The following is a 19,439-nucleotide window of genomic DNA, read 5'->3' on the forward strand; positions in this document are numbered from 1 at the left end:
TCATTTATTTATTTATACCTGTACTGTAAGGAGAAAAATAATGAGAAATATGTCCTACAGGGGCAGTGTGGCTGCGCGGTTGAAGTTTTTAGCACACGAAGAAGAAGAAAAAAAAAAGCCGCAACAGAACTTTGGCTGTTTCATTCACGGATAGCTAACTGTCTTTCTCATTTGATGTAAGGTATTTAATATGTATTCAAACGTTTTATATGTGTCATATTGAGATGTTAAATGTGTTATTTAAGGATACGTACCTTACACAGTCTTCTGACTAACTTTATCATGAGGTATGCTCTGTTGTTAGCATGGCGCCCGCTGAGCTAGCACGTTAGCAGTAAACAATTATAAACTCGCGCCATTGTCACTTCCAAATTGTGGGTTGTCTTTATTTTATCTATAGTTGTCTGTAACATTGTTTTTATGTCATCAGAATTAGGGATATGATGTAATATATCGTAAAGGAAGTAGAACGGCATCATGGAGTTCTCCGCAGAAGACGGAGAGACACCCAATGTCCTTGACATGACCACCAGCGAAAAGGTAAGTGGTTGTCTATGGAATAATAAAATGTAACCTGAACATGTCATGAAATACATTACTGCTTTCAGGTGGTGGATCTTTTGAATCAGGCTGCCTTGATACCCACAGATGAAAAGCTGGCAGTGCTCAAACAGGTCTGTACTCTCCTGAAAATGCAAATAAATAGTAGTAGTATTTACCTTTTAAAGAATGCAATTTTGTCATACTGTGAAACAGTTCCCACGTGTATTCTGTAAAAAACTGGTTGAACTCGCTAAATTTTTGGGGTGTGTGTGGGATGGTTGATTTATGTTATTTTAATGCCAATTACACTTTCGTTATCATGATTACTGGGGAGGTGCTAGGGTGTTGAAGAGCTGCAAAATGTTACGGAACAGATTTGACTCAATATTTATAGTATTGAAGTTTATAAATGTATAAAACTGGACCGAACCAAATTGATTTACATTATAAAGCTGAAGGTATATTTAACAATTATAAACATCACAAAGAAGTTACTTTTCTCTAAAAGTATTTCAAAATATAATGATCTCAAAATTAGTGATTCACCAAAATGAAAAATTTTGAATGACTACAATGTGGTGATCTGTAAATAAAGCGAATCAAAAAAGAAATACTAGATCAGTTCTTGAGAAGGCCACACTGTACAAACTATACTGTCCGGAACAGTTAGCTCAGACAGCGAAGGCCGGTCCACTGTCAGACTATTGGCGTGATCGCTCACGCAACAATCCTAGCTAGTAGCTGCTAATGTAAACGTGAACACTTTCTATCTTGTCCGTGAATGAGAAGCTACTATCTTGTTATATTTCCACCCCGTTCATGGAGCAAACACGAAAACACAAGCGCAACAACTGCGACCGTGATAGCTCTGTGGCCCACGACGTTGTCTTATTTACATTACAGGAGCGGCACAGTGTCAGGGCTCTCTTTAACGTGATACATGCGTTGCACTCGATAACGTGCTTTATCTTCAGGTGATTTTACACTAATATCGTTTATACAGGTCTTGCAGACTGGTTGTTTCCAAATGATAGACGTGCCCATTTTTGGGACTATTTATGGCTCGCTAGTTGCCAGCATCTTCTCCATGTTGGCGGAAATCTCACGGAGTAGCGAAAAGTATAGAAAATAAAATTTATGATGCCTTTTTCCATATCTAGCATGAATAAAATATCGATCGAATCGAGCTTCTCGATATGTCGCCCAGCACTTGTTGCATGGTGTACCGGTACTAAAAAAAAGTATTGCAGTACCTCACCAGCTGAAGTAAAACTATACCATGTTGTTTAAAGTACTGTTTAAAAAGGAGAAAAAAACAGCGATGGCACCCTCCAAAGCTCAGGTTTAAAGTGGCCGGCGCCTTTTGGTGCGTGTACAAGACTGACAAAATACAGTACAGAGACAAGAAATGGCTACAAACTCTCGCACTCCTCCGGACCTTCCATTCCTTGCCGAGAACCAAGACGCATGCCGTGTCATCTAGAATTATTTGGCCTACATGGCCAACAGCCGAGGGCAACCGACAGACATGGCAAAGCCTGTTTGCAAGGCTACTCAGGCTATCGTAAAATGTTATTTTCAAATTAAAATTAAATTAAAAAAACATTAAATGTTCAATAGTGTGAATGTGAGTGCGAATGGTTGTTTGTTTATATGTGACCTGCGGTTGGCTAGCGACCAGTTCAGAGTGTACCCCGTCTCTCGCCCGAAGATAGCTGGGATAGGCTCCGCGACCCTAGTGAGGAGAAGCGGTACAGAAAATGGATGGATACATGTTCAATAGTGTTTAAAAAATTTCAAAATGTAAATGTTTTAGTATATCGTGTCTCCTAATCAGTATCCTATTATTATTTTTGAATTCATAAAAATATATAGAATTGAAGTTGTTTTGTAACTATTATTACACTGCTTTTGCAGACTTTGACGGTAAATGTAGCGACATTTCCAACCCTTTTAATAGCTATTACTCAAAAAACTTGACTAGCAACAAATTAGCAACTTTTTGCGGTGTTATTGTAGATTCTGAGAATCTCTTTGCATTCAGATTGCAAATGAATGGCCCATACAAAAAGCCAGCACTGGCTAATTTAATCATATCCTACCCCCACTCCCCAAAAAAGCGAGCGCCCATAAAGATTTGGCTGTATTTTCCCTCGTGGAGGTAGCACTTTATCACGCCAGTGTTGCCGGATTATACTTGGTAAATTTTGTATCTGATCTGTGTATGCATCGCATACAGCGGGGACATCACCCAACACAAATATTATTTTTTTTTACACCACCATTTCTTTTTCAGGTTCAGGAGCTAATCATCAACAAAGATCCCTCTCTCCTTGACAATTTCCTCGATGTAAGAATGCATGTGAGCATGTGTCATCTCACCATTACAATACAAATTTATTTTCTTATTTTCCCACTCTCACTCACCCCCCAGGAGATGATCGCCTTTCAGACGGACAAGTCCATAGAAGTGAGAAAGTTTGTCATCGGCTTCATCGAAGAAGCATGGTGGGTGCTTATATTGTAGGAGGTGCAATCAAGAAGTAATGAGCGCAATTAAGTTTAGCCAACTAACAATAGATTTTTTTTTGTCTTAAGTTTCACAGTTTGGAGTTTAAATATTTGTTTTAAGATTATTTAAAAAAGGTTTTAAGCCTGTCCTCTTCCTGTCAGCCATTTTGGAAGTTACGTGCGTATGCATGGTTTTGTCCTTAAATCACGCTTACGCGAGTTTGACGCACAAATCTGTGATTCATTAATATGTTTGTACTTGTTTATGTTTGTACGCTGCAAACACATTTAGAACCTCCTCCGACTATACGCATGCACAAATAATGCAGGATCAGCTTTTGAAAAAGCGTCAGACACCCATTCTTTTTAAACAGGACGCATAACACATTGGAACCACTCATTTATAAAAGTAATAACTTTAACAACAATAACTCAAACCAGGAATTTTCTAATCGGTGGTGATGGCGAGATGAAGCTTCATGAAGCATTGTGACACTTCAGCCATTGGTTCGAGTAATGGTTCATTTCTTGATGCGTCATTGCACACGAAACCACCTGCTGGCCATGTGCATAATCACAGGTAGCTGTATCTTTACCACATACAGTATGTGCTGCGTTGCGTTTTTGCGTCTTTTTGGCTCTTGTCAATGACTATGTATTACAAAACAATGTTTGACCAAGTAATTTCCCAACATAATGTGTAAAATATATTATTTTTGAATGTATTCTGTGTGCTTTAAATGTTCCTCAACATTGGTATGGCAGGTTGTATAATGTCTTTCTGTCACTTTGGGAAAATGGAATGGGCTTAAGAGGGCAGAGGATTTTGAAAGTGCTTATTTAGAAATAACATATTATTATTATTTTTAAATCGATTCATTCAAGAGGAAAATTATATAAACTGGGGTACAGGAATTTTGCCTCACAGTGAGGTTTTATTGTACCTTACTTTCTCAGAAGACAAGAAATACCTTCCCTTTGAATAAAAGAAGAAATGCTGGAAAATGCAGTTTTTAATAAACAAATGTAATTGATCAGCCTCAATAACAGTTACTTATATGGCACTGTGCTGCTTGTGGTTCGAGCTCAGGCAACCACCATACCCCAGGCTGCGAGCTGGGTTATTATACCAGGATGCCGGGTTAGCGGGCAACAGCCTCTTTCCAAGGATTCTGAGGAGTGACGTTGCGATTGCTCGCTATATACGACCCATGCTATATCCAAACAATGGTGTAAACACTCTCCAAACTCTAATAGCCTATTCAAACTACACAGTCTTTATCCAAACTCTGAGCTGACCGCAACTCTATAAAGAAACACACATTTTGAATGGGCCCTGCATGGGGGTTTTATGTTGCTGTCAAATCTCGTGGCAAACTCTGAAGCGCTTCCCGAATCGGTCACGTTGTACAGCCGGGCAGGGACGCTTCAGACGTCATCACTTACTCCTCCCCTAAATGAAGCAAGCCTCGATACGCTACTCTGCGGACACACACCCTCCATTACTCGACACGTCTCGAAGACTCGGCACAACCTGTAACAACACTACAAATCAGTTAACTAATGTCCTAAATAACCATGAAAAAGACAAATGTGCAAATATGATGTCAATAGATTTACAGACACAGTAGTTCAGCGCATATGGATCATATATTTTCTGTCGCTTCCAACGCTAATTTCATTAATTTTATCAACTGCAAATGCAATGAATCTGACGGTGATTTTATGTATACGCTCAACATGCAGAGTGAGAGCATTTCTACAAATTTATTAGTGAATGAGGCCCATGTTTTTGACTACCCCTCGTAATTGGAGCTTATCAAGATAAACTGCAATATAGTCATGTATTTTTTTTTCTTCCTAGTAAACGGGACAATGAGCTGCTCCTCAGGCTAATTGCAAACCTGAACATGCTGATCAAGGACGACAGTGTCAACGTGGTGAAGAAAGCCGTTCTCACACTCACGCAGATATACAAAGTTACTCTACAGGTAACTTTCTATAAAAATGGCTTGTATTTTACTCTCATGTTGGTTGCACCATACCTGAAAATTAAAAAAAAAATTGCGAGCATGTGTATCTTAAAAATGAGTGAACATTTATTTATGTCAGGAGGTCCCCCAACATGATACCCCAAAAAACTCGGTAGTGTGTTTTAGAAAATTGAAAAATCCCCCCCGAGACAGCTTTCGTGTTGGTTACACCATTCTTAAAAAGTCAGCAAATTTTGCAAGCATGTGTATCCTGGTAAAAAATGCATGCATTTCAGTGGTCATGACTGTGAGTCCCCAAATCTCACTCAGTAGCGCCCCGTAGAAAGTTAGAAAACATTAACTCCATACACCAGTTTTTAAAAAAAAATGTCAGGATCTATCCCTGAAATTGCAAATCAGCCATTTTGGTTTAAAGCTGCCATTTCAGGTGAATTACGGTGCTTGTACATTGACAACTACTTGGAATTCACCCAAATTAGCCTCAATCATGTATCCAAGAAAATGTTTGTCAAACTATATAGAACAGGTGCTCACTAACATGTTTCATCTTCTGCCTCTTTTTCGCACCAGTGGCTGGTGCGAGCCAAAGCCGTGTCGGATATGCAAGAAGCCTGCTGGGACATGGTGACGCAGATGAAAGGCGACGTCCTAGGGCTGCTGGACTCGGAGAACGACGGTGTGCGGACTCACGCCATCAAATTCACCGAGTCACTCATTGTCACCCTGTCGCCTCGCGTGGCCGACTCGGACGTGCCCAAGAGGCAGGAGAGTGACATCAGCTTGGACAAAGTACCCAAAGACCACACATACATCCGCTACGGTATGAAAAAATGGCTAAAATGTTATCAGTACTGATCTATGTTAACAACCTAAATTCTAATATTCATGCAATAAAATTGTATTAACTTATTACATACAGTCCATTCTCTTCATTTGGTAGCTTTTCTTTTGGCTGCAATGCCAAAATAAATATATTTTTATTCTTTATTTAACCAGGTAAGGCAATGGAGAACAAGTTTTCATTTACAATACTGACCTGGAGGCAATTTAGGGTTCAGTGTCTTGCTCATGGACACCTCGACAGTGGTTAGTCAGAGCTGGGTTTCGAACCACTGACCCTTCTGAAGTAACGGTAATTTTACTCCGTTACTATTATCTAAATATCAGTCGCTACTTTTATTGATCAATTATTGCTTATTTATCAACTATTTCGTCTAGACTACGACTTCCGCATTGGGCGCTGGTTGCTCAATCCAATCTAAGCGCTAGTGACGTTTAAGTCTAGTTCACCAATCAAATGACACAAGAAAGTCACATGACCTCACACAATGTCTTCTATTGGGGTTCCCGGGCAAAAGTTTTAAAACTAGATAAGCCAGCCCGGCTGACTGTCGTGCCTAGGTGGCGGCCATGTTGGAAAGGTTGACGTAACCATGAAGGCCACGGCGCGCTACTTGTCATGTTTACATTTAGATTAGGGGTGTCAAACTTATTTTTGCTGCGGGCTACATCATAGCTATGGTTTCCCTTGGCAGGCCGTCATGAGCGCAAACACATATACAGTAAATGTACAATTGCCTCATGTTATTACATATACACAAAAAAAATTGATGAATAACTATATTTGAAACCAGAAGCCAGTAAAAAGGTGTTAATTCAGTTTATTTTGAAATGGGGATTCGTAACAAAAAATTTTGCAGTCAACGTTATATAAACGGTAAGACGATTTGCAATGTTGTTATTTTAGCAAGAAACATGAAGTCGACGCACTTGATTTGCCACATAAATTGATGTGGCGGGCCGGATGTGACCCCCGGCCCTTGAGTTTGACACCTGTGATTTAGATGAACAAAAAACATCAGCTTTCATGTTTTGTACTATTTGTCTGACACTGTCTGCCCAGATGTAGATATTTCAGCTCACTTATAAAAAAAAATTAAGATTTTGTTTTTGTAGTTTTGGCTGTGTATACACACACGCACACGCAAACATACGCACGCGCACACACACACACACACACACAGCAATATCAGAATTTGCACATTCACATTTTATTTTTATTTTATTGATGTTCATGCTGTGGTTTAAAAATCTGAAGTTAATCACATTTTACTCAGTGTAATTATTTCATTGTGTACTTTTTACTCTTAAGTAATTTGTATAATCTTGATTGTTTCTTCTTTGTATAATTGCTATGCGAGTGTTGTGGTATTCAAACGTGGATTAAGTAAGGTTAGTCCTTCACTGATGCCCCGATACCAAATGCACAGCCAACCACTGCTGGAATACTACTTGACTAGTAGTGTATTCTTAAACTGAATAAATGGATTAAATGCCCTCATTTTCCTCTGCAGATGTTTTGAGTGATGAGGGAAAGTCAGCGCTGGACAAGCTGCTGAAGTTTATGGTCCATCCTGCTATTTCCAGCATTAACCTGACCACTGCACTGGGCTCACTAGCCACTATCGCCCGCCAAAGGCCCATGTTTATGTCCAAGGTTGTACAGGCGTACGAGACGTTACACGGTGAGTGAGGAATTGGGTAAAATTTACCATACAATTACATTTAATTACTATGAACTCCAACATTTATTTATTTATTTTAAAGCCAATCTTCCGCCCACACTGGCCAAGTCGCAGGTGAGCAGCGTGCGCAAGAACCTCAAGCTGCACCTGGTGGCTGTGCTCAAGCACCCATGTAGTCTGGAGTTCCAGGGTCAGATCAGCACTTTGCTGTTGGACCTCGGCATGCCCCAGAGCGAAATCACACGCTCCACGCCGGCGCTGAGGGAGCAGCGCAAGAGGCCGCGGCATGATCAGTACACAGAGGGGAAGAAGGTCAAGATGGGTGAGTGCCAGTTGGCTAATACACCAAAAATAAGTACAGCCAGCGTTTATCATTTGCAGCCATTGCGGCTCAGCGCATCGCGACAACTAGATGCATACTGACCTCAGCCAGTCAGAAACGATTAGAAATCAAATGGACCTGGGAAGTGAGTCTCGTGGTTGTAGTAAACTACACGTATACCTTGAGTTCATGACTGGTTCTGCTATGTGTATGTATTCAGAGCAAACACTGATGGAAGATGATGAGGACAAGGAGGAGTCAGCCCCTCTCTCAGCCCCCAAGCCAGCTCCTGCCCCAGTGGCACAGTCCGCCATTGACCTTACTGCCGACTTCCTACGCCCGCTGCTCAATGCTGAGAATGTCGCCAATCTGGTGAGCGGTCAACTTGACCCCTCTTGTCATTCGTTTTTCCCAGCATAATAAACTTGACAAGTGTCTATTTGTCCAGGTGTTGATCAGCATGGTGTATCTGCCCGACACCATGCCGGCATCCTTCCAGGCCACATACACGCCTGTGGAGTCGGCAGGGACCGATGCCCAAATCAGGCATTTGGCCCGGCTTATGGCCACGCAGATGACTGCTGCTGGAATTGGTCCAGGTTGGTAAACCAAATTTTAAAACTTCACATGGAAATAATTTTAGCAAAGAATAGTGATTGAATGTTCAGGCTGAAGTAATTGGGGAATTATGTGGTAGACCCCTTTTAGATGCCTGAAGGTGACAAAATGATCTCTGTGAAAAGAATGAAAACACTGGACATTTCAATAAAATAGTCTTTAAAAAATACATGCATGACTCAGAGGTAAGAGTTTTTTAAAGGCAAGGCAAATGTATTTATACAGCGCATTTCATATGCATGGTAACTCCATGTGGTTTACATAATTAAAAAGCATTTAAAAACAAAGAGCAAAAGACATTCAGGCGGGGTACACCCTGAACTGGTCGACAGCCAATCGCAGGACACATAAACAAACAACCATTCACACTCACATTCACTCCACTCTGGGCAATTTAGTCTTTCAATTAACTTACCATGGATGTTTTTGGGATGTGGGAGGAAACCGGAGTACCCGGAGAAAACCCACACAGGCACGGGGAGAACATGCAAACTCCACACAGGGGAGGCCACATTTGAACCCAGGACCTCAGAACTGTGAAGCTGATGTGCTAACCAGTCGTCCACCGTGCCACCTATCAGCCAAATGCTTCCTATAAAGAAAGCAGCTATTGAAGAAACACTGACGAGCAGCAAATATATCATTGAAGCGTTCGCAGCTATGGGTGTAAAGGCAGGAAAAACTCAGGTTGTGGCCACCATCATCCGTTGACCTCAACTCTCATAAAACGTTTGGAGCATCCTTAAAAGGAAGAACTACGAAAGTGAATGCCTCTCTTTTAAATACTGTCGTTCACACTCGGCTATTGACGATTTAACTGTGGAGCCCGGTTGAGCTCTGTTGCTAACCAAAACAGCAGTGCCTACCAACGCATAGAAACAGGTGAATTAAAATGTGGCTGACTAAACACATGTTGCCAACACTCAAGTTTAGTGGCTTAATAAGTGTAATCAACTAATCATATTGATTCAAAAGTTGAGTCATGGCGTTAGTAATGAGTTGTAAATGCTGTTTGTAGGACAAATGTTTCTATTTTGGACATGTCTGTGGCAAAAGGCCACGTTGATCAAAGAACTTTTGCAATTTCTATCCATCCATTTTCCATGCCACTTATCCTCACAAAATGGAAAATCCCATGAAACATTGACTATGCTGTTTTTTTCATTGTTGTTGCACTTCATACGTAACTATTTAGGATTAGAGCAGTGCAAAGCGAGAGAGAATGACTCGGGCAAAGAGGATGGCAACGAGGATGACGCAGGCACCAGGGACCTGCTCATCAAGCGCAAAGTCCCTGTGATGGTGGGCCAGGCCATCTCCGTTGTGGGGGGTTACTCTGATAAAGAAAGGGCTCCCAACCCCGCCACTGTCAAAAGGCTTCCAGAGCCCATCCTTCCGTCGGCACAAACCAAGTGAGATCTGCTAACAACAAAGAAATGGCAGGAGTTGTATCATGAATGCTTATGGACTGTATTTGTTTTTCGTAAGCAGAATGGCCGGGCCGACTGGAAGGAAGAAAGTCTTCAGGCTGTCGGACGTGGTTCAGCCTTTATCGGACACGCAGATTGAGCAGTTGACCTCCAAGACCATCAAACGCATCCTTCATTCTGAGAAGACAATTACTCAAAGTGGGATGTCCCATGTGAGAGTTCACTTTCAATTAGGGCTGGGTGATTGAGTTTTTTGGTCAGGACAATGTTCATATTTTTTTTTAAACGTTCCGTATGACAAGAAAGCCCAGTGGAATGCAATCGCAGAGTCAAACATGCTGAACATTGTCACAGACATCGTACCTTATTTTTACAGTGTCAAAGGAGTAATTTAGCGACATGTTGACTCGGGATGGGAATCGAAACGGCTTCTTTTGTGGAACAGATTACCAGTAATTCAATTCTGAGGAATTGCTTGTTTGCTGCCTGACAATTTGTCTTTTTATCAAAGGGGATAGTAATCGGTTACAATCAGAAATGAAGATTTTATTTTAAGGCCATATCACCCAGGCATACTCTCAACCATTCTCATCATACCAATATTTTCTTCTAAATAACCACGCCGCATGTCTTTTGTCAGGTCAGAGTGAAGCTCCTCTCCAAGCTGGTGACACAGTTCGAGGGTGTCATGAAGGAGGACGTGCTACACTTCATTTTGGAGGACATCCGCACCAGGAGCGAGCTGGCCTTTTCGCTCCTCTATCAGGAGTACAACACTTACCTAAGCCAGCTACCCTCGGGGCTGCTGGACAGCTACGACCAGTGTCTGTACACGCTGCTGTCTGGACTGCAGGAGAAGCCCGAGCAGAAGGATGGGTGAGGACTAAATGAAGTGGCATTTATTAATTCATTGAGGATTTTAAGAACCCCTGGAAATAGCCAAAATCTCCCTGAGACTGTGTGCTTCCAGGCATTGCTTCTTGAGACTTTTTCCTGTATCCCATCTTGATGAACATATCCAGCGAAATTCATGTTGCAAGTTAAACTGGCTTCTGGGGCAAATTTTTTATTATATATATATATATATTTTTTTAAGCAACCTTCTGGAATTTGACAACTAGTTATTAAGAGTTACTTGTTTTTGGCAACTGCAAAATTTGCAGCTGTTCTTTGACCACATGGTATGAAGAAAAACTAAAAAAAAATTGGAATTCAACTTTTTCCATCTGTCTAGTGTACATGATGTAAATTTGGCAGCAATTGGATAAAATCTAGAGAAAGGGTTTGTCTTTGAAGGACCCCAGAAAATGGCTGAATCTACCTCCAAAATAGTGGCTGACTTGTACATGTCATGATACACATACATACCATCTTTTGAGTTTTGAGTTTTCAAATAATTGATGAACTGTATTATTTTGTGTTTTTTGGCGAATCAACAAAAATTGCAGTTGTCCTTGGACCATACTGAATCATCCATCCATCCATCCATCCATTTTCTACTGCTTATCCAAGGTCGGGTCGCGGGGGCAGTAGCTTTAACAGGGACGCCCAGACTTCCCTCTCCCCAGCCACTTCAACCAGCTCTTCCGGGGGGATCTCGAGGCGTTCCCAGGCCAGCTGAAGGATGTAGTCTCTCCAGCGTGTCCTGGGTCGTCCCCGAGGGTCTCCTCCCGGTGGGACGTGCCCGGAACACCTCACAAGGGAGGCGTCCGGGAGGCACCCGCATCAGATGCCCCAGCCACCTCATCTGGCTCCTCTCAATGTGGAGGAGAAGCGGCTCTACTCTGAGATCCTCCTGGATGACACCTAATAATGAAAAACAAAACAAAAAAATGATGGTAACAAAGCGGGAGGAAAAGTTCGTCTTTGAAGGAGCCCAGCAAATGGCCAAAATGACACTAAAATGTCCGTTTCACGCCAGAATGGCAGACTTAGTGTTTTTTCGGGCATGGCTTCTTCAGACTTTTTTGTGGGTCTACTCATGATAGACACACCAACCAAATTTCATGTTGCCTAGTGAAACAGGCTTCAGAGAATGAATTTTCAATGAATTCCAGTTGGATGAGTAACATTTGTTACTGTCCCACAGACTCTTCACCAAACTGGTACTGGAGGCTCCCATCATAACAGAGTCGGCACTGGAAGTAATCCGACGTTACTGTGAGGATGAGGTACGTCAAAGGGTGAAGACACTACTATTTCATTGTAACTTTCCACTCACCTGTTGTCTTGGCAATGTTGTTGCAGTCGCGGGTGTATTTAGGCATGACTACGCTCAAGGAGCTCATCATCAAGCGGCCTTCAAGGCAATTCCAGTACCTACACGTGCTACTGGATCTCAGCTCTCATGAAAAGGAAAAGGTGAGAACATTGCTGTCAGAAATTGTCCAGGAGAGAGGTAGTTTCGCATATAAATGCAACATTTAGCCATTAAAACATTGTTTGCTTGCAAAAAGGCAATATTTATCCACAAAAATTAAAGTGTTGTTCATAAAATCTTATCTTTACCTTTGCTCACAAATATAATTTTCTCAGCCAGGAGAGTGTTAGTGGTTTCCTACAGAAATACAATGCGTACGCATTCAAACGCTACATTTGCTCTCAAAAAGGCAATAGTTGACCCAAAAAAGTTGTTTTGCCACAAAAATACAGTATTTGTCCATGAAAGTGGTAGATTTTTTTTAATGTCATTTATTTAACCTTTATTTATTCAGGCAATATTTCGCCATAAAAAATTAATAGTAGACAAATAAAATATATTGACTTAGCTGTACCTAAAAGGATTTTCCAATATTCAAAAATAAAAACTTAGCAGTAAATATTGACTAAATAATTAATCATAATTAAAAATTTGCAACTGATAGATTGTAATGTTTCTGTAATTACACTTAGAGCATCGCTATGATTGACTAATTTTCAGGTGCGGACAACTGCCCTGGCTTTTTTGAAGCGCATGTATGAAAAAGACCAACTGCGGGACTATATTGAGAAGTTTGCCTTGAACTACATGCAACTTCTGGTCCACCCCAATCCCCCATCGCTGCTCTTTGGGGCCGACAAAGACACAGGTTTGGACTTGGCCAGGCTGTTTAACCTTAGAGCAACTTAAAAACTCATGGCGGTGTGTGTTGCTCACGGACATAGAGGTGGCGTGCCCCTGGACCGAAGAGACAGTGCGCCAGTGTCTTTTCCTCTACTTGTCTCTGCTCCCGTTGAACCACAAGCTGGTGCACGAGCTGGCATCTGTCTACACCGAGGCCATCGCTGACATCAAGCGCAGTGTGCTTCGAGCCATAGAGCTTCCCGTAAGTCACTATTCCTCTGGGTTTACAAAGGAGACATTGGAAAAATTACTTTTTAACAGTTTCTGTTCCCGGAAATACGATTACCAGTCTCTGTCTGTCAATTGCGGCAGTCATGTGGTGCCAGCTATCAACAGCGGACGAGTCTGGAACTAATGGACTTTGTCTATTGCAAGGGGGTCTTTTGCGTTCCAGGCGGACACTACCATTCTGTCCGTTAAATCTGAGATCTATTGTTTCTGGGAATGTTAAATCAAGGTTCAACTCTAAATGTATAATGTCTCCTCACAGATCCGTGGAATGGGCATGAACTCTCCCGAGCTTTTGCTTCTGGTTGAAAACTGCCCAAAGGGTGCAGAGACGCTTGTTACCCGCTGCCTGCATATTTTGACAGATAAAGGTAACCTGAAACTGTAAACTGGAGCTTTCAGAATCGTTTTATTCAAGGAAATTAAGTGTCTTTTTTCCTCCCCGATGTGCAGTGCCTCCGTCTCCAGAGCTGGTGGAGAGGGTGCGGGACCTTTACCATAAACGCGTGCCAGACGTTCGCTTCCTCATTCCCGTCATCAATGGACTAGAAAAGGTAATGGCAGGGGAGGTACTCAAGGGACACGTTTGATTTTTTTACATGGACGGATGGGATGAGCCACGTCATTCTTGAGGTTAAAAAAAAATAATAAAAAATACATAAAGGTAAAAAAAAAAGTTTAAATCTTTATGTATTTATCTTGATAGTAAAAAAAAATTGTTTTAATTGTATAAAAAAATTCTTTAACCAATTATTTCATAAAATATCAAATGTATCGTTCAACATTTAAAAAAAATTATTTTTTCTTGTATCATTTGCGATACATAAGTTAACCAGTCATTTAATGAGATAATAAAACATAAGCATTTTCCTCTTTTCTTTTATTGACAATAAATACATTAACCAATTACTTAATAAAATAATCAAATGTATAATCAGTTTATTTAATATTTTTCTATTTTCCATGCATAAATTAAACAATTACTTAACTAAATTAAATAAAATCTTAAATCTGCATGTATTTTTTGTTTACATTTTTCTTTGTTACAATAAATTAACCAATTTTAACCAGTTTTAAGTTTATTGTGTGTTTTTTTTTTACAATAATGTGCCAATTATTTAATCAAATGTTAAATGTATGTATGACAATTTTTGTCTATATATTTTTAGTTATTTTTCAGGCATTATTTACAGTAAATAAAGCAAATTATAAGATAAAAATAAATATTTTAATTAACCAATTTTAGGGGGCAAAAACGTATTTACTACCAAAACTTTAATGCAACAAATATTACAGGACTCTGATAGTGAAGGCACTCAGTAGGCTGGATTAACGAACGGAGCGGGCCGTATGTGTGAGGGACACACACATGCATTCCCAAACCCTAATTATACAGTGCTGAACAAATTTTGTTCAGCAACAGATTTTGTTTCAATTTGCTTCAATTTCAAAGAGTTTTTTTATGTCCCCAGCGCAACGTTCAAGCACTGTCTTTTTTTTTTTTTCCTTTTTTTTTTTTTTTTTTTGTCTTGATGATGTAGAATGAAGTCATCCAGGCTCTTCCGAAGCTGATTAAACTCAATCCCATTGTCGTCAAGGAGGTGTTCAATCGGCTCTTGGGAACCCAGCACAGTAAGTCATTCAACCTAAATGGAGTCATTATTTTATTTATTTTTTGTGTGCTTTTTTTACCTTTCAGTTATTAGATACACTCAATAGCACGCCTTATGATAATTCTCTCTTCAATGTCAGTGACATTTAAAAAAAAAAAATAAAAAAAAAATTTTTAAAAAAGAAAAACTGCATTTAATGTCTTCTGTTAACCTAATTGCTTTTTCAAATTCATTTTCATTTTCTGAATTTTTTGTTTTTAATTTGATGAGTCAACATGCATCGAGTCACATTGGCGCATGTAGACCACATGACCATTTTTATCTTAACCCTCCTCTCATGGTCTAGGTCTTTTAAAATTTGAAACTCTAAAAACAAAGTTTAAAAATGAAATGTCTTATGTTTACCCGTGGTTTTTTTTCACATTTTGTTAGGGTGCGCTTGCAGTATCTTTTAAAAATATATATATATTCTGAGATGTTAGTGGATCGTGGGTCACAGTTGACCCATGAACGTGGGCCGTATATAGTGGATACACTAAAAAAAAAAAAAAAAAATGTTAACCCTCCTGTTACGTTGCGGGTCAAATTGACCCATTCTAAAGTTAAATATTTTTTTTAAATGAGTTTGTCGGCATGACACGTTTGCTTTTGCTTTATAATAACTGATTCATTTTGTAACAATTTTAAGTCAATGGATCTATTTGACCCGGAATAGAAAAGGTGGTCGTATATTGTTTTTTTTTTTTTTTTTTTACATCACTTCATTTAAATACATATAATTACAAAATACTAACCTGAAAAGTAAAATATATAGATATTTTCAAAATTCTGTCATGTATTTTAAATGGAAAGGACTTCATTTAAAAAAGACATAGTATGTACTTTAAAATGTTTTAACATAAATTTTCTTAAGATGAAAATCCTCATTTGCAATTTGATCTGTAGGTAAATATTGATTGAAATTATTAGTAATGGAGGTAATGCGATATAAAATGTTTATGATTTTTCTCCCTTTCTGACATATTTGGATGATTGTATATGCCCCGAGTCAATATGAATTAGGAACATCGCTGTTCCTGAGAAATGAACATAACAAAGAGATAAAATATTTATTCAGTCTTTTTTGTTTGTCTTAACTCTATATTTAATAGTCATTGTAATAGTATTATATAATTATTTTATACAAAAAACTTGTTAATGCTCTTTATTGTGTGTTGTCCTTCAGGTGAGGGAAGTTCGTCTGTGTCTCCTCTGACACCAGGAGATCTGCTGATCGCCTTGCACAACATTGACTCCACCAAATGTGATATGAAATCTATCATTAAAGGTTAGTTAAGTAACCCGAGACGCTATTGTTGGTGGTGGAATGGGCCGCGGTCTGCGATACCAAGCAAAATCTGTCATGACCCAAAAGTGTCTGTCCCTGATATGTCAAATAGAATTTTTTTTTTTTTTTTTTTTTTTTTTTTCTTTTATCTTCAGCAACCAACCTGTGCTTTGGAGAGAAGAACGTGTACACGTCTGAGGTTCTGGCGGTGGTGATGCAGCAGCTGATGGAGCAGAACCCTTTGCCTATGCTGCTCATGAGGACCGTTATCCAGTCTCTCACCATGTACCCGCGACTCTGCGGCTTCGTCATGAACATCCTTTCCAGGCTCATCATCAAGCAGGTGAACGCGCTCGACCGATTGCTATATTTTGATCGTCTGCTATTATTTTAGCATCTGTAATAATCAGTATTTTCCTAAACAAAAATATCTTGAGAATGACAGTACTCGCGCTTCTGTCTGTGTCTCATTTGATAATCCACCAATTGCCTCCCCCGACCTGAACCCTGTGTAGGTCATGGTCACACTATGAGTTTTTCTCACTTTTAATCATCAACACATCTCCAATGTACTGTATTTTGACCATTTCTTTCCTTTTAAGGATACTAAAAAGGTTCTCAATAGGGTTGAGGTCAGGGGATGACAGTGGCCAAAAATGAGTTTCTTTCCAAACCTGTTTGTTCAGTCACACACGGTACTGTACTATGATTTTCTTGAAATGTCCACTGTTTTCATTTTTCATAAAGATTCTGAGCTTTTTATCAACACAAAGAGCCTTCCTTTTCCTTATTATGCCTAAAAAGTGTGACATAATGTGGAATAGCCGTCATTTTCCTTGGCTAACCCGGAAAATTAATGATGAAATTTGGTGAGCACGGTGTGCGAAACATCACATATTTCTCCCCCCGAAGGTGTGGAAGTATCCCAAGGTGTGGGAGGGCTTTGTCAAATGCTGCCAGAGAACCAAACCTCAGTCATACAGCGTCCTCCTGCAGCTGCCTCATGCCCAGCTTAGCAGCATCTTTGAACGCTGCCCAGAGATGAGGGAACCCCTGCTGCACCACGTCCGATCCTTCACACCGCATCAGGCAAGAACTGTCCTCAAAAGTTACACCACCGAAACATCTTGAAAGTCAGCAAACCACGGGACAATCACTCCTACCTAAGTTCACACCACAGAATAGATGCTCTTAAGACACCACACACCACTGAATAATTACTCTTAATAATCACAATTAATCGCACACCACGGGATAATCACTCCTAACACATCACAGGATAATCACTCTTAATAATCACGTTTAACCCATCCCACTTCACACGCTATGGGATAATCACACCGCGCACCAACCAACTGTCTTTTTTTGTTTCCCCACTCCCTGCATATAACAGCAAGCTCACATCCCAGCATCCATCATGGCGGTCTTGGAAGCCAGTAAAAAAGCAGAAGCCAAGCCGGTCGAACCCGTGAAGAAAGAGGTGCCCCACATTGAGAGGGTTCCTGTTCCGGCATCCCCCGTCACCGCGGAGGAAGAACCACAAGCGCCAGCACGGGAACAAGAATCACATACCGTCATGACCAATGATAATGTGGAGGAGGAGGAGGAGCCCATGGAGCAGGAACAAGCAGAGCCAGTGAAACACGAGACTGTGAACATCCCCTCAGAGGTAAAATGAGGTTACCTGGCTGCAAAAGGAAATGTTTACTTAACCTTCAAACTGAACCATTTTTAAAAGTAAAACATAGTTCAAAGTTTTTTTCAGTGTGTGGCTCTGTAATTGTAATAAACATATTCAATGGAAATTGTTCTCTTCACATATTTCTACATTGAATTTTTGGACACTTTGGGATCATTAAACACACCCTGGGTCAAATTGACCCAGTAATATTATTGCTGTTCCTAAGAAAACATCGTAAGCATTTTGACCACATCCATTTAGGGAGTCTGTAAACACTCTAGTTCCTTATAAAATGAGACATTAAACTGGTCTTTCTTTAACTTGAAGATGGGTCAATTTGACCCGCATCATGAAAGGATTCTTTAACGCCATTTTGATTTCCTTCAGGTGGAGTTGCTAAGAGCTCATGGAACGCCAACACCTGAACCCGAAGCGGAACCTGCACATGAACCTGAAGTTGACCCAGAGCTTGAACATGAGCCAGAACCTGAAACAGAAGCCGAACCTGAACCCGAACTCAAACCCAAACAAACTGAGGAACCAATGGAGACCTCTGAAGCGGAACCTTTGCAACTTCAGGAGACGCTAAAAGAGGACGAGGATGAAGATGCGTCTCAGGACGTTGGGAGCGGTTGTGAAGAAGTGGAATGAAGAGCACTGGAAATAATGTTAAAAAAGAACTTTTTGTTTTCATTATGTTGAATTGTAATGTTCCCTCTGTTCTTTTTGTATTTGGAGAAGCTCTGTTTTGAGTGTCAGGAAGGTTTCCAGATGTTGCTCTGTCGTTGTTGACAATAAATCAACAAAACAAGACCCACATTGTGACATATGCTTCTCATTTTTTATTTGTTCCACGACAAAATTATACTGCAGAACCGTGTCACTCTGGAGTAAAACTTTTGGCATCAGGCACACATACTGTACAGTAGGAAAAGAGTGCAAAGTTATCCTAGAAGTATTCCATTATATTAATAGTATGTTGTAGTAATATAGGGAGGTGGTAGTAGCAGGTTATCAATTGTGCTATGTAGTATTCGTAGGAGAAGGAGGTAGTTGAAGTTAATATAAATCATAGTTGGTGGTAGTAGTATTAGTTGGAAGAGGTAGCAGTAATAATACTATGTAGCAGTGTTTGGAGGAGGTGATGGCAGAAGAAGCAGTATTGATACTATGTTGTAGTATAGTAGGAGGTGGTTACCAGAAAGAGTAGTATTAATCATGGTTGTAGTAGTAGGAAGGTCGAGTAGTCCTAGGAAGTAGCAGTGGTAGTTGCAGTATTAATAAGTAGTACTAGTTGTAGTAGGGGGTTGCTGTAGTAGTCGAAGAATGATGCAATAGTAGTCGTACTAGACTACTGTTAGTACTTAGTAGTTGAAAACAAAGCATATGAATTTGTTTTCTTTTTTTATGTTTACTTAACAAACACAACTTGGAAAATAAGATTTGTTTAAAATGATTGCGAGCATTTCTTACCTTTCTTTAACAATGGAAGAAAAAAAAAAAAGTTCCAGAAAAGTAGCGGCATAATATCATTACAACAGTAT

General features: G+C 40.0%; 1 protein-coding gene across 3 annotated transcripts; it reads left to right on the forward strand.

The window, feature by feature from the left end:
• The first annotated feature begins 106 nt into the window (after positions 1 to 106).
• sympk (symplekin) lies at positions 107 to 18,706 on the forward strand. 3 transcript variants are annotated; one of them, XM_061692500.1, is made up of 26 exons: positions 107 to 176; positions 431 to 540; positions 609 to 674; positions 2,840 to 2,893; positions 2,978 to 3,051; positions 4,919 to 5,045; positions 5,619 to 5,868; positions 7,403 to 7,573; positions 7,656 to 7,895; positions 8,116 to 8,267; positions 8,344 to 8,494; positions 9,709 to 9,925; positions 10,002 to 10,155; positions 10,584 to 10,819; positions 12,033 to 12,114; positions 12,191 to 12,304; positions 12,864 to 13,011; positions 13,088 to 13,248; positions 13,537 to 13,645; positions 13,728 to 13,828; positions 14,816 to 14,906; positions 16,113 to 16,214; positions 16,370 to 16,557; positions 17,127 to 17,303; positions 17,608 to 17,883; positions 18,283 to 18,706. In XM_061692500.1, the coding sequence occupies exons 2-26, from the start codon at positions 478 to 480 to the stop codon at positions 18,544 to 18,546; spliced, it is 3,768 nt and encodes a 1,255-aa protein (XP_061548484.1). In that variant the 5' UTR covers positions 107 to 176; positions 431 to 477; the 3' UTR covers positions 18,547 to 18,706. The 3 variants fall into 3 exon arrangements, with proteins under 3 accessions (XP_061548484.1, XP_061548486.1, XP_061548485.1); XM_061692502.1 differs by having other exon boundaries at positions 10,005 to 10,155; XM_061692501.1 differs by having other exon boundaries at positions 109 to 181.
• The last annotated feature ends 733 nt before the right edge of the window (positions 18,707 to 19,439 follow it).

This window comes from Phycodurus eques, chromosome 12 (assembly GCF_024500275.1).
Source record: "Phycodurus eques isolate BA_2022a chromosome 12, UOR_Pequ_1.1, whole genome shotgun sequence".
NCBI classification, from domain to species: domain Eukaryota; kingdom Metazoa; phylum Chordata; class Actinopteri; order Syngnathiformes; family Syngnathidae; genus Phycodurus; species Phycodurus eques.

Coding starts and splice junctions, on each gene's coding strand:
- sympk (XM_061692500.1), top strand. CDS start 478: ATGGAGTTCTCCGCAGAAGACGGAGAGACACCCAATGTCCTTGACATG. Junction 7,896..8,115: donor GGGGAAGAAGGTCAAGATGG/GTGAGTGCCAGT, acceptor GTATGTATTCAG/AGCAAACACTGATGGAAGAT. Junction 13,829..14,815: donor TCATCAATGGACTAGAAAAG/GTAATGGCAGGG, acceptor TTGATGATGTAG/AATGAAGTCATCCAGGCTCT.